We start from the raw sequence: 15,767 nt of genomic DNA, 5'->3' as shown, positions 1-15,767 counted from the left end.
AAATGGAAGGACATTGTACAGTTGTGTAAAATCTTACCATAATGGTAGGTGTTGCCATCTTCTCTGCTGCAGTTTTCATTCCCTCCCTCCTTCCCTGTGGTTCTTTTCTCTTCTGGTTGTACTAGTTACCTGTTTTTTTCCTTGGACTGGCTTTCCTGCTAGGGCTGTCAGTTCTGAGGATGGAATGTCTGGATGTCACTTTTATGCCCTATGCTATTTGCAGAGTGTGTACGTGTGATGTTCGGCGTACCTTAAAGCGACCTTAAGCCTTTAGTGTACTAGCCAGACGTTGGGCCACCCTTGGCAGAGGATCCCTGTTGTAAAGAATACTACAACAGTGAAGAGTTGGACATCTGCCATTATGGTAAGATCTTACACAACTGTACTTTTGCCGTAAGATGATTCATTCCCTTCAGAAATATTGTCTGGATCATCTGATAATCATGTTATAGTTTAGTTTAAGCTTGTTAATATGAGCTATATTTGTGTTTGTTTAAAGTTTACTTGAATGTAGTCTGTGCAAGCTGCATTTACTGCAGAATAAGTCAGTAAGATAAGTGACTGACAGGAGAAACTTATCATTCAGCATTTCCTAAACTGCACTGGTTGACAGTCTATTGAATGGCTGGTTTTAAATAACATTCACCTGTAATGTATTACACAAATAGTCTCATGTTTGCAAGAGCTGTTCAGCTTCTGTCACTAACTTAAATTGGTATTTTGTTGAAGAAAATTTGTTAAAGCTTCGTGGTAGGATTCTGGCATTTTAATTTTTGCACTGGCTACACCAGTGTTGAGACAACCTTTCTGTTAAATATTTAAAGTGATAAAATTCTGTGCACAGCCAAGGTGTTGCTTGGTACAAATCTTGTACTTTGAAACCTGCAATATTGTTATGTTTTGTATAGCTCATTGATTAGTCAGTGTCACTGGATTTTTTGATCATTTTTAGATTATGGTATTGATCTGTGGTTCCTTTTCGGCAATTTTTTTTAAGGTCTGATTACCATGCAGCACTATCAGCAGCTAGTTTTCTGCTTGTTAAATTATTAGTACTTAATTGGGTGCTTTAATTTTTATATTGCCTTGTGCTTCTGCCATATGTGTGTGTGTGTGTGGGGGGGGGGGCAATAAATCAGTATTTAAGTTTTAATTGCATTTCTTCATCTTTGAGAGTGTTTAATTATTTTTTTCAGACATGTGAAAGGAAGAGTATTGGTTGCACTAGCTGATGGAACATTAGCTATCTTTCACAGAGGAACTGGTAAGCATTTTATTGATAGAACCAGAACTTGAAACAATTGCTTTCCCCCAGCCATTCCAAGTAATTTAAATGTTTAGGCATGAGCCATTTCATTTATTGATCTAAAGTTATGATCGTAGTGGTGGAAATTTTACTTGTGGATTTTTAGGTTTTTTAGATGGCACTTGGTTGACAACAGAAATGTTTCCTTAGCGAGTGCGCTGTGAGATGCTGTACTAGAACCTTACACCTTGTAAACCTGATCACAGAGTGGTTAAATATATGGCTGAGAAGGTGTTCTAGTGTTACATCCCCACAACCTCCCGCTGTCAGTAGGAACCACTGGTGGTAATTTTTGCCAGGTCACATTGTACAGGTGATTTTGTTAAGTACTAGTTGTAGATGCAGCGTTCCTTGGTTTTACTCTTGATACTTAGTCTTACAGCTGTAAAGCTTGTTAACTTTCTAGCACATCTATGAAACTGTATGTGTTCCTGCCTAGCAGTATGCTCTTTGTTGTCAACTTTATTTCCATAATAGCTTTGTGCAGTGTGTGTAATAATAGAGGCAGAGTCTCAATAGAATAGCCGTTTTCATTTGGTGACTGCAGTTTAAATATGAAATAAGATGTGATGGGAAAATTATTTGGCAGTATAAACAGCTTGTGTATTATATCGAAACTGTTGCACGAGTATTCTTCTGTGGTATTCTGGTAGCCATGGATACCTAAAGCTGAGCTGCCCAGGCTATTAAAAAATATTTGTCAGCTTTACATTAGTGAACAAGTAAGAACAAATATACACTTTACAGTTGGCATTTCCAAGAAGTTATATTTGCTTAAGGTTTAAGTTTATATTCTGTGCTTATTGCATCATAATTGATACTTTTTATTTACCTCTTTTAAAAATATTTCAAGCAGGAGATTTTTACAGACTTAATAGCTGCATTGTAAATTCTTTTTAACATCAGATTACAATTTGAATGCAGCAGCCGCAATTGATATATAAAGTAACAAAATAAAGTGCACACAACACGTGTACAAAATCTTAGCTAGTGCAGCAGGTGACCTTGGAACCAGTAACTGTATTTGCAGGCCTGAAATGTTGAACACGTTGTGGACAAAAAGTGGCATTGACAAAGGGGAAGTCCACTACTTGGGGAGAGCCCTCTGCTATTTAAAATAAAGTTATTTCCTCAGAAGATGAAGACTTTGATAGAGAAACCTAAACCTGCTGACTTCAGATTCCTATCTGCAGCCATAACTATCACTCATCAGGATTATGGCATTTTGGGCAGGGCTACCCTGAACATATTCATGCATCAGATGTGTCCCACCCTTCTGGATAAAAAGAATCTCGTGACCACCTAAGCTAATTACCCCCCCCCCCCCCCAACAAATGGGAAAAGTGCAGAAAAAACAGAGCTGTCATACTGCAGAAATCAGGGATTATTTTAGAGGCCCTACTCACTAGATGCTGGTGTGACTTTCTTTAGACACCCCCTCTGTAAGTTGGGCATGATCTAAGAGCATCACCACTTCCTCTGACTGGAGTTGCTAGTCCAGAAATTCCTTTGTGCTTAACTACCACCTCTGTTCTGTTTTCTTGACTTGACTTGAGCTGCAAAGAACAGCCCACCTGTTTGGCATCTCTCTCCATCTGTTCCCAAACAGTGATGAACAGCCCAAACCTCATCATTCCTCTGTTCTCCCATAAGCTGTCCCCAGGAAGAAGCTGATATCTTATTTGAACTCTTGTTATCTGAGTTGTATTCAGGACTTTACCTGTCACTGTCAGCAGACCTTCATGTAAAAGGTATTGGATCACATGAAATATTGCATTGTCCATTTCCAATCCCATTTATTTTACTTGTGTGTTCAGGTGTCCAGATCCCTTTGGAGATGAGACAGATGTTATCCACTGAGTTACTGTCGGACAGCAAAGCTTCCCAACTGGATGAGAGTTCCAGCAACTGCTGTAGAAGTCTGACATTTGCAGATTTGTAGTGCAGCATCAGATGAGTTTTTATACAGAGATATCCCAAACATTCTAGAGGGCCCAGAATTTTTTAGATTTCTGGTTTACCTTCTTTTTGAAAGGAAGAGACACTTTTTACATTGTTGTTGACTGATATCTCAGGGTTGGACACCTGCCCTAAATTTGTCTACCTGTTCTCTGCTGTATTTGATCATTGAAGATTTGCCAGTGAATGTGTGGCCACTTTGCATAAAATAAATCACCAAGTGTTGCATCTCTCAGCAATGGAGATAAGTACTCATCCATCTGAATTTTAGGATTTCTGTTGAACAAAGAAGGTCTGGCATAGTGAATGTACATCTCACTGTTAAGTTATAGCATAGGTGTAAAGCCTGTCACTCCAGGTTTCCGTGTATAGGACATCTTATATAGAATCATAGAAACAGCAAGGCAAGAAAGTGTGAAGACCATGTGTGCCTTGCCAAATACCAGCAGCAAAATGTATCTCATGCTTCCAGGAGCAGCAAAGCTTTCAGGCTGGGCGATGAACTTGTGCATACTTGTCCAGTCATCAAGGTTGGTCATGGAGACAGGAGTGTCATTTTGCGTAACATGCCCAATGCCATTTGCTTTAGAAGTGTGGCAACCACTGAGTAATGAGTTTGTCCCTGCTTATATTCTTTGTGTTTGACCAAGGTTCGTATCCCTGATTCCAGGGGGATTTTTCCTCAGTTAATGCTTGAATGACCTGTTTTTGTTTTAATCTGTTATTAACTTTTTCACAGACATTCCATTAGTATTTTGTGTATTAGGGCAGGATTGTTTTTTTTTTTTTTTTTGCGGGGGGTAGATTATATGTGTTTTTCCCTTTGACTTCTTCAGGTTTTGCTTCCTGGTTTGAGGCTTTCTTTGTGGCTGGACCTATGGCGAAATTTCTGGTCTCTCTTCTTCCTTCCTCTTGTCTTATAGAAGTAGAAGAAAGAGTAGTCGTGGAGCCTTTTTGTGTCAGACCAAGTCCATCATTCCCTCAACCACTAATGGGTGACTGTGCTATTGCAGGACCTGTTTTGCCAGATCACTCATTTCCCCTTGGTCGCTCTAGTGTAGCACCTACCACCTGTAAGAACCAGGGCATGTACACATCCTCTGTGGCTGTAGGGGTGACTTCCACAGGCAAGGGAAAAACACTCTTTGTTGGTCATGGGGGAATGTATAGATGTAAATGTAAGTGTACATGTTAGCCAGGAAAGGGAGGCTGAACCCTATGGTGAGCAGGATTATACATGCTTTGGATCAGTCTTTTTCCAGGGATTTTCCCAGTAAAAGAAATAAAGTATCAAATATGGTTTCTTCTGTCTCTGTTTGCCAGGGAATTGATTTTTGCTTTGTGTGCCTATTTCCTTTTCTGATAAGAAAAGAATAGAGCCTCACTCCTCCTGATACTGATTTTCAGTCAGAAGAGCAGGAATTAAAGGGCAAATGTGCTTCAGGGCCCTCGTCACAAGCTGAAAACTCTGAGCCTGAGAAAGGTGTGGCTTCAGATTTCCTTCCAGAACACTTCTTTTTCTGAAATCTTATCTAAACTGAAATATTTTTAAATAGGAACAGAATGATATTCTTATTGCTCAGCAAATGTATTATGATTTTGTTACTACTGGATATTCCGCAACCTCCTGCTGTTTTATCTGGTTTGGAAAATGTTTTCCATGCAGCTTGTGATTTACCTGGCAGTCAATCTTCTGCCCTTAGAGGTCTGATAGTTTATATAAGGTACCTCAGATTCAAAAGTACTTAACATCTAACTCCAAAGCAGACCTGCAGTTATTTCCTTATCTAAAATTTCTTCTGCTAGACAAATGGCTAATGCCAATTCCTTTCCCACTGACAGGGATGGGAAAGCTTTTGATAAATTTGGGAAGAATGTTTTTATTCTTCTGCCACTTTAGCATTCAGAATTTTAAACAGGCTCACATGTTAAGGTTTTTATTTTTGTCTTTTGAGGACATGGTTATCTCTTAACCTTTCTTCCTTCGTCTGAGGTGAATCAGTCTTTGAATGCTCAAATTTCTGTTTCTAATGTAATTAAACATGCCTTAGTGTTATAATAATGTCTTCAGTGGTGCTGCTTCTGGGTCATTCATGAGAAGATTTGCTTGGTTGCGTTCTCAAAATATCCTTGAAAATGTCAAATTGAGATTTTAAAATCCCCTCCTGGACAAGGAAGTGCTGTTTGGCCCTTCTGTAGCTGAGGTGCTGAAGAGATTTGAGCGGGGAAGGTTGATCAAGTGGTTACCCCAAATCTTCCAACCTTAAAATGTTCCTTCTACCTCAGCTCCCTATTTTAAAAAGCAATTCAAGCAACAAGGTGCCATCAAACAGGATTTCAAGAAGCAATGGCAAGGAGGTACTAAAAAGAAAGGGAAAACCTCTCCTAATCTAGGACAGTCCAGAAAGTCAGAACGTACCTATTCAGGCTCAGTCACCTCTCCCCCCTCCCAGACACACACAGTCTCTTTCTCTGATAGTCTGTCCATCTGAATCTACATCGCCCTCTGTGCCACCTGATTATTTCAGACAAATGGGTCCTGGAAGTCATTTGACAGGGGCACACTTAATGGGAATCCCTCCCTTCCAGGTAATTTCTCCTTGCCCAGTAAACCAGATATCCCTTGTTCTACTGTTTCCGGAATAAATGTTATCTTAGGACGTCATAGAGCCAATACCTGCTTCCTAGATGGGGGTAGAGTTTTATTCAAGGATTTTTCTGTTGCTAAAGAAACAGGAGGCTTGGAGGCCAGTGCTGATATATATCCTTTCTCAGTATTTTTGTAAAGGTCCCAAAGTTCATCTTCCAACCTTAAAATGTTCCTTCTACCTCAGCTCCCTATTTTAAAAAGCAATTCAAGCAACAAGGTGCCATCAAACAGGATTTTAAGAAGCAATGGCAAGGAGGTACCAAAAAGAAAGGGAAAACCTCTCCAAATCAAAGGACGTCCAGAAGGTCGAGCACGTACTATATTCAGGCTCAGTCACCCCCTTCCAGACACACACAGTCTCTTTCTCTGATAGTCTGTCCATCTGAATCTACATCGCCCTCTGTGCCACCAAATTATTTCAGACAAATGGGTCCTGGAAGTCATTTGACAGGGGCACACTTAATGGGAATCCCTCCCTTCCAGGTAATTTCTCATTGCCCTGTAAACCAGATATCCCTGGTTCTACTGTTTCTTCTGGTTGTGGAATAAATGTTATCTTAGGAAGTCATAGAAACCAGTACATGCTTCCTAGATGGAGGTAGGGTTTTATTCAAGGATTTTCTGGTGCTAAAGGAACAGGAGGCTTGGAGGCCAGTGCTGATATATATCCTTTCTCAGTATTTTTGTAAAGGTCCCAAAGTTCAAAATGTTATCCCTGCAAAACCCTCTTACCTCTTGTCCCTTTACTAGCTTTCATGGCCCTATCACATTCCCATTGGCAAACTTTTAATCCGTTTCTTAAGATTTTCTGTATCTGGCTTTCACTGTCATTTCTTTGTTCTATCCTTTGGACTATCTACTATACTCCAAGGGTGTTTACAATGTATCTGGCTTCAGTAATTATTGTAGATTTCAAGATATTCAAATGTTTCCATATTTAGGTGATTCTTATATTTGCTTACCACCCTTCCAGTGTCTAGAGTCTTTGGCAAAGGTTCAGAATCGCCTACTCATTATAGATTTTCAGATGAATGTACAGAAATCTTCTCTCATCATTTCTCACAGAATAGGTTTCCTGGGATGACTGCTAGATTATGACCTGAGAAGATCTTTTTCTTCCCTCAGACAAAGTAGAGCTGTACCAAAAGATCTGTCAGAGTTTTTCCATTTAGAATTTAGTGTCTGCTAAGGGATTTCTCATGACTGTTCGATACATGGCTTCTTTGTTTCTTATGATTCCTTTGGCCAGACTTCACAAGAAAACAATTCAGAGATACTTCAGATCAGTTTAGCATCCACATCTGCACACTTCATCTTTTTAGGTTCTTTGGTAGGTAGATAAGTTCTCGGAGTCCAGTTCTCCCATTCTGCCTTCCAACTCTTTTTTTTCAGTCCCTCAGAACAGATGCTTCAGACCTGACCTGGTGTGGGGAGCAAGTACCAAAGGAGTAAAAGTACAAAACCTGTAGAGCAAACAAGACTGACAAAAACACAGAAATGTCAAACAGATGGTGGTAATGAATGCTTTGAAAGTCTTTTCTGGTATCCAGGACCTTAGCAAATTTTCACTGACAAAACCACAAGGATATGGTACATAAACAGGGGGGACCAGAACTTATCCCCTTGGCAGACTTGCCATGCTAGCCTGGAAGCATGCCTATCTACTTATTGTATGACAGTAACTTCTTATTGTAACAACTGTTCATATCTGCTATGATTTCGTGGATAGAACAGATGCTAGTTATCTACTGAATGTACTATGTTCTTCATCTGTAACTATGTTTGTAATATTTTAATTGCTAGGATTCTTCATCTGTAACTATGTCTGTAATATTTTAATTTGTGGAGCTTTTCTCCCCGGGCCTCTGCTGAAAATGGACCTGCATCCAGTCGGACATTCCCAGTCAACAAATGTAAATAAATAAATTAAATTTTAATCTTCAGGCCCTCAGAGCAAAGCATTGCAGCAGACAAATGGTAGTGAACACCTGGTTCAAGGCCTTCGAGAGTACCCTGGCCTTGCAAGGCTACAATGCCTTCCACACCTTCAGACCGCAAAAATAATGTGTGAGAACCAAAGGAGGTGGTGTTTTTATCTATATTACAGATAAATTCACCTCCCGTCTAGTTAGACTGGGCAACTCCAAGGAGTTACTCCAAGTTCAGGTTATGGTGGGTAAGACTCCCATTCAAGTCCTAGCCAGATATCCCCCTCCATGGGTCATGATGCACATGAAGCCTACTTGACCAAACTAGAGACAATCCAAATGCCATCGAACACACACTGGTTATGGGGAATTCAAATTATCCTACCATCAATGGGGAAACCTACACTAACCCTGACTCACTAGTGCAAAAGTTCCTTGACTTTATGTCAAATGCCCTGGAACAAATTGTTCATACCCCAACAAAAGGAACAGATGTACTAGATCTGGTCCTCAATAACATGTCAAACAGATGCACTGCTGCAACTGTCGGACCCTCGTTAGTTAAATCTGACCACAAATCAGTCACCTTCAAGCGGGCATTATCACCAGAACTCACAAAGGGCTAAATCAGACTAAAAAACTTCAAGGCAAACTGTACCCTCCTAGGTGAGGGTATAAATGCATTCCAAGCCCCACCCCCAGCTGAAAGTGGTAACTACACCAAAGCTTACACTAAAGCCCTGTACAATCTTGCACTAAAGCCCTGTACAATCACTTGCATAAGTGTATAGACTCAGCTGGACCAGAAAGAATCAAAGTCAGAGCCTCAAGTAAAAACAAGCTGCCGTGGTGGACATCCAACATCAACAAACTTTGCAAAAAAGGCAAAAGGTTGCTGTCCAAAAAAACAGACTAGGTCCCAACAATGAAAAAGCACCCTCCTCAGCTTCGACAGGCCAATAAGACAACTTGTCAAATCCTCTAATGGCTTCTTAACTTAGCAAGCACAGCCAAGGATAACTGTAATGGCTGTTACAGTTACATACGTAGCCTAAAAGGTAGGACTCAAGCTTGTGCAGATCTAGTGGCCAGCAGTATCACACACACTGACCCCAGAGAGATGGCAAACCTAATAACGGATAGGTTTGGCGAAAATTTCACTCCCTTATTCCCTCCAAACTCCCCTACATATCTGAAGAGGAGGTTATCAAAGCCTTGTCCAAGGCAAACAACACAGCCTCTATGGGACCAGATGGCTTCCCAGGCTGTCTTCTAAACAAGCTAAAACATGAACTTAGCATCACCATTAAGTACCCTTTTTTATCATAGCCTAACTACAGGCTTTGTTCCTGCAGAATGGAGAACAGCAACAGTTATTCCTCTCCACAAACCTGGCCTAGCAACAGATTCAGGGAATAACAGACTCATAAGCCTATCTAGCCTCATCTGTAAGGCCATGGAACATATGAACCTCATAAATAGACATAAGCAACCTCCAAACCCTGGATCATATTCTGTCTGGCTTTGTCAAGGGCATATCCTGCCTGTTAAATCTGGTAGATTTCTTCGGAAATGTGACCAGGGCCATTGACAAGGGCAGAAATGTGCACACAGCATACCTTGACTTGGCAAAAGCTTTCAACACAATCCCACACTCAAGCATTACCGATAAACTTAGCAAACTGAATATAAACCCCTTCGTTGTAAGATGGGTTGCCATCTGGCTCATAAACCGGACATACACTCACACTATCAGCCAGCAGATCTGTTACCAGCAGGGTTCCACAGGGATCAGTGCTGGGACCCCTTACTGTTTGGTATATACTTCTCAGAAGTTCAGGTCAAAACCAAAGGGTTGTGGCTGACCACGTTGCAGACTACTGCAAACTGAGTGCAATTATTGAATCCTCAAATTGTCAGTATACTCTAGGAGGGTTTTACACAAACCAGTGACAGGTGTCTTAGTCATAGTCTCAAACTGAATGCAAAAAAATGCATCATCATTCTCTTTGGATCAAACAATGGCCCTTCACACTAGCAAATCAACAGCAATACCCTAAGTACCCTCAAGAGACCTGGAATCGCAAGTTGACTGTGACCTTAACTTCGACCACCAAGTGTCACTGTCACCAAGTAGGGAAGGCTTTCTGCGTAGCATACTTGATTAGTAAAGGCATCACATCAAGAACAAAATAGGTTATAACCCCTCTATAATTGGTACTAATCTGCCCCATAATTGAGTATAACTCCATATTCGGCATGTACTGTACAAAGCACCTGCAACAATTGGAGAGACCTCAGAGGTTTCTAACAAAGATGATCAAGGGCCTCCAACACATGCCTTATAAAGACAGACTAAAGTCCCTGTCACTATACTCTGTATCACATAGACTTCTTAGGGGAAATTTATGCCTGGTCTACAGAGACATCTCAGACCCAAACATAATGAACTTGCTGCATTTCTGTAAATCAAACAGGACTAGGGCTACCTGTTCCAGGGACATAAATATGGACTGTGACTTAAATAGGACATTCTGGAGGGACAGATTTATCTCGTAGAGACTGCTGTGTCTTTGGAATAGGCTACCAATTCATATTAAACAGAGCACCTCTGTGACACTGTTCAAGAGAAACATGGATGAATGGATGGAGCACCATAAATTCTTACCAGAGATAGCTCCCACAACACTTCTGGACATGGGCAGTCATTACAGTCATTACTCAGTGAAGTCTTGAGTATTGATTAGCATTTCTGTTACATTGATGAAACGGGTAGGCTCGAAATGACCTCTGGGTTGATATAATTTGCTATGATCCTGTGAGCCTAAGTAGGCTAGGACAGACCTTCACAAATGGAAACTTCAACCTGGTTTCTTCCAAGAATTGATCCAGCTGTGGGGAACTCCTCAAAGTAGATCCGCTTGTCTTCTGTCAGAACACATGACCAGGATTCTTTGCACACTGGCATGGGAGACAGCTGTCTTCTCATTCCCATGAATAGGAACATTCTTTGCTTTTCCACTATTATCCATAGCGCTCAACTGTCCAGATTTTTGCAGTATTTCTAGATTTTTACCTCATATTTTTGGTCTGTTCCTTGTACTATTTGTGTTTTTCTGGCAAATTGATGAGGACTGAAACCTCTAAATAATGACTTATATTTCAGAAAGCTGCGGTGGTACAGTGGTAGCGTTGTTGCCTCACAGCAAGAGGTTCTCCTGTTCGATTCTCGGCTAGAGTGCCTTCTGTGTGGAGTCTGCATGTCCACCGCGCGGTCGAGTGGCCTCTGAAAAACATGTGTGAATGGGCGTGCCTTTGCTGAAGGTCGGGGGTCAGGTTGACAACTCAGCACCATAAAAATCGACTGCCAATCATTAGCAGACCGGAGTTCCGCAGTGGCGACCCCTAACCGGGAAAAGACGAAAAGACAAACATATGCTTCAGAAAAGGAATGCTAACACAGATCTTTTTGTTTTGGTAACTCTAAGCTTAAACAACAGTAAAAATGGACTCTGCAACATACTGTAAAAGAGCTTTATTATATAAACAGCAAAGCTTTTGGGCTCACATAAAACCCTTCCTCAGTGCTAAATACAATAAAACAGTGATACTGCCCTTAAATAATCAGTCTAAAAACAATACAGCCAATAACATTTCACTATCAGTGAAGTAATTAAACCATCATACATTTTTAAAAGAAGCAAAGCAAGCAAGAAACACTACTTTAAACATGACTGTTTGTATGTGGGTACTGGTTTCAGGGTTACAGTCTGATTAATATCTGGAGGACAGTCAGCTTGCAATTGAAGAATCCATTCATATTCCTTAAGTTCAAGCTTATTGTTCAATTCTGTCTCCCTCAAATAACAAAAAACACAAGCCAGCAGTATCCAAAGGCCTCCACACAAAATTAATACAAATCCAAAACCATAAAATAAGTACAGGCCAGGCTTCAGGTTCTTCCAAAAAACTTCAGACACTTTTATTTGATTGAAGACAAACACAAGCACTTTCACATAGATGCTTCCTCAGGTGTATATCATATTTAATCTAAACACCCTTCTTAATACTCTAGAATCTCTCCCCCTCATGTTTCAGATAACATCTATGGCCCTAAAAGTAAAAATGTGTAGTCATTATCACTAATGTGCTTAGCTAACACATAAGTTAAAACATTCCTTTTAATTTCTGACCTACTCCCTATTATTCTGTCCTTCAACCCTCTCGTGGATATCCCAACATAGAAGCTTGAACATATACCCTACATGTTGCAAAGTATGCAATACTGATGGAATTGTAAGTTGCAAAACATTTAAAATTATATGCTTTATTGGTTATGGGATGCACAAAACTTCAGTCTTTATTTATAAAATTACAGCAGCAGTTATGGCACGGATAGGTGCCAGTCTTACCAAACTGTCTAGTTGCTGAACCAAACTTCATATACTTATAGCATAAACGTTGTTTCAAGCTGGAACAATTGCAATAAGTAAACCTAGGCTTAACGCCTACAATATTCTGTAGTTTGGGCATAATTCTTAAAATGCCTCTGTTATCAGTTATAATTTTTCCTTATGCCATCGCTGCATCTATTGTAGGTGGTTGAGTATCGTAAAATTTCACTGTTACAGAAACCAACCAAAAGGATCATTCCCCACTGTATCAGTATCTCTTAGTGCCATAACATCCCTACTAATATTCACCATCTCATCCTCTGCCATCTTGCACATTTGTTGTACACAATTATCCAAATCAGTATTCAATCTACTGGTGCCCACAAACTGTCCTTTAACAACCCCTGTAAAAACATGGTGCATACATGCTTTTTTTAATGTAAGTATTTTTGTGTACAGTTTTGTTATAAACAGTTGTGTGTATTTCACTTCCATTATAACGTAAAGCAACATCCAATAACTCAATATTATTTGGTGAAGTGGCCATAGAGAATTGTAGGAAGTCTGTACTGTTATTTAAAAACTTAAACTAAACCAATTCATCTTGCTCACCCTCCCAAATGAGAAAAAAAAGATTGTCCACAAAACCCTTAAAAAACCATCTTGGTTGAAAAGTGTTCAGGACTATAACAGATGAACTCATTTTCCCATTTATCAAGTACCAGGTTGGCATGGGTGTTTACGATCAGAGAACCCATCGCCATAATCAAGATTTGATGGTCGACTTTGTCAAAAATGAAGATGATATTCTCTAAGACAAGCTCACACAATTCACAGACAGTCTCAACTTGTCTGCTTGAAAGCTGGCCATGTCTACATAGCAACTCTCTTAACTGGCTTCACACCATAGTCATTCGGAATCATTGTAAAGAGGGATTTAATGTCAAGTACAACCATCTGGAAGTGAACTCCTTTTCTTGTTAACTACTCATTCAGTTGTCTTAAAAAAATAACCCATATCTTTAATAAAACTTTTTACATATCTAAGATATTTACTCAATAAATTCTGTAAATATAAAGATATAGGTACGGTAGACCAACCCCTCACAGAGACTGTTGGTCTCATGGGGGGGGGGGTTCAGGTGATTTATGAACTTCCAGTAGCTCATATAGTATGGATACCACTGGACAGGGAACAGTAAAAAGTTGAACATATCAATATTAATATCCTTCATCTCATGCAAGTCAAAAATCAACATATTAATATGATTTACAAACTGATTTACATCAGAATTAGATTTCTCTAAAGGCATGTTGGTCTGATAAAATCACATACATTGATTGTAAATAACCATTTCTTTTCATTAAAACAACAGCCCCACCCTTGTCAGCTTCTTTAATCACAATGTCATTATTCTTTTCTAATCTCAGAAGTGCTTCCCGTTCATCTTGAGACGTGTTATAAAACTTTTCATTATATATTTCTCTAAGCTTATCAGAGCAGTATATGAAGTATGCCCCTATTTTTGGGCCTTTGTCTCCCCATTATTTTTAGGCTTTGTCCAGACTTCTTGCGCTGAGAGGTTCTTAGGTTCTTCTAAACATTCAGAAGGACTTGCCAAAGATTGTTATGGTGACTCCCTTTTGGTCCAGGCAAGAGTGGTTCTTCCTCCTTTTGAAAATGGGCAAAGCCAATTACCACAGGCTTCCCTACAGACTAGGTTTACTCACAAAGACAAGGTTTGTTTGATACACCCCATGTACCCCAAACTGGAGACTCTTCCAGTCCTACCTCTCAACCTCTTACATCAAGAAATCTGACAAAGCCATAAATAAAAGTGGGACAAAGGCCGAAAAAGTGACAATTTTTAAATATTGCTCTTACAAAGGTTATGAAGTCTGAAACTCAAATGTCTGTCATTATTTTCTAACTTTAGCCTTTAATGATTTGCCAGGAAATCACAATTTTATGCAAAATGGACCAAAAATATGAGGTGAAAATCTGTGCAGTTGCGTGGTATGCTTCCAGTTGACTGCCTGGGTAATGGAGTTTTGAAACATTTTAGCCACATTTTTTCTGAGGATGTGCAGTAGGTATTTAAGGAGGCTGTATCTTGCAGTAATACTGCTGCTGTGGAACAGACTCCCCATCCACATAAAACAAAGTTCATCCCTCTCCTTCGTTCTTTGGATGGGAAACTGAAAATTTACCATTGGGCAGAGGCAGCTCCTAAGTACTTTATCTTATGCATGTGTCTCCTCAGATTGTCTGTGGTGTTATTTCAGTTATTCTCATTAGGAGTAATATATAATTATTGACCGTGTGATGGGTAAGGCCAATCTCTAATGAAATAAAACAGGTTAATTCAAGTACAGAAAGGAAAATTAACTAGGGTTAAGATGGTCAAGGGCAACTAGCCCAGTATTTACCTACAATTCTAAGAGCCTACAAAATCTGCTACTAGGAAATTTTATATATATATATATATATATATATATATATATATATATGTGTGGAAATATTTTCTAGTTGGTGCCTTTTAAGTCCCGTCAGCCTGTGTTTTTTGCTTATTTGTGAGTTACTGTCCTATAACCTTTTTTATTCCTCTGTCAGTGTTCATTTGTCCACTATTTTGGCTTGTCTGCCTTTTGGATCCCTTCCCTCTTCTACCTATCCTCAACTCTAGCAGTTTTTGAAAGGGGTTTTACATGTCAGACCACTTAGAAAACAGGTGACTCCTCCTTAGAATCCTAACATTGTGCTCGAAAAGCTTATTCTTTTTTTGTTTGAACTAGATTATCAGGCTGATTTGCTTTTGTTTACAGGGAAAATCCAGTGCAACAAGTTTAAACAAGGTCTAAAGAAATATGTACAAAAATATTAAAATTCATTAAAACTGAATAAACAGGAAATATTGCAAACAAATAGAATATGTATGTTTTAAGATGTGACATTGGTGGATATTACAGTACATCACTGAAGCCGAAAATTCATTATAAATTTAATAACATTGTAAAGCATTCGAGTGTTTCAAAATTTGATAACTAAAGTAATGTTTGTTATATTGTTGATGGCTGGTGTGTTTGAGGCATGGTGTAGTATTTTATGTACCATTATGAGCTGTGTGTATATGATACGTGGTGTGGTAATTCTAGCTAGTTCAGGTTCTGCAAAGGAATAAAATGATGGCTTCAATTTTGAAGGTTGGATGCAAATTTACTTTTTTTATTATAACTTTATTGAAGCTCATTCATTAGTGTAATCTGAAGATTAATGAAAATTGTAGATACAAAGAGCAGACTAGGAATTAAATAGATGTTGCAATTTCCTTTGTAAACTTAATATGTGGTGGGTGTTTTTAGACAGCGCTGGTCAGATTTAAGTTACTCATCTATGAAGATGGCCAGCAACTTGGTATGGCTGAGTTATATTTTGGGGGTGGTAGGTGAGGCTATGTTTAGTGCAGTGCTACTTAGTGGGGAGGTTATTACTGAAGCTAAATGTGATTAATTTAGTGTTTTTGAGATTC

The 15,767-nt window shown here is 39.3% G+C and overlaps 1 protein-coding gene across 1 annotated transcript in view; it reads left to right on the top strand.

Annotated features, from left to right (window-relative positions):
• Positions 1–15,767, top strand: part of SPAG9 (sperm associated antigen 9) — a 2,484,778-nt gene that overhangs the window by 2,120,632 nt on the left and 348,379 nt on the right. Inside the window, exon 23 of the mRNA XM_044084932.1 lies at positions 1,197–1,264. Within this exon, the coding sequence (XP_043940867.1) occupies positions 1,197–1,264 (68 nt within the window). The remainder of the gene's footprint in view (positions 1–1,196; positions 1,265–15,767) is intronic.

Source organism: Protopterus annectens, chromosome 10.part0 (assembly GCF_019279795.1).
Source record: "Protopterus annectens isolate FY-2018-M chromosome 10.part0, PAN1.0, whole genome shotgun sequence".
In the NCBI taxonomy this organism is placed as follows: Eukaryota; Metazoa; Chordata; order Ceratodontiformes; family Protopteridae; genus Protopterus; species Protopterus annectens.
The sequence above is the reverse complement of the archived record's forward strand: the minus strand, read 5'-3'. Positions and strand labels throughout refer to the sequence as shown.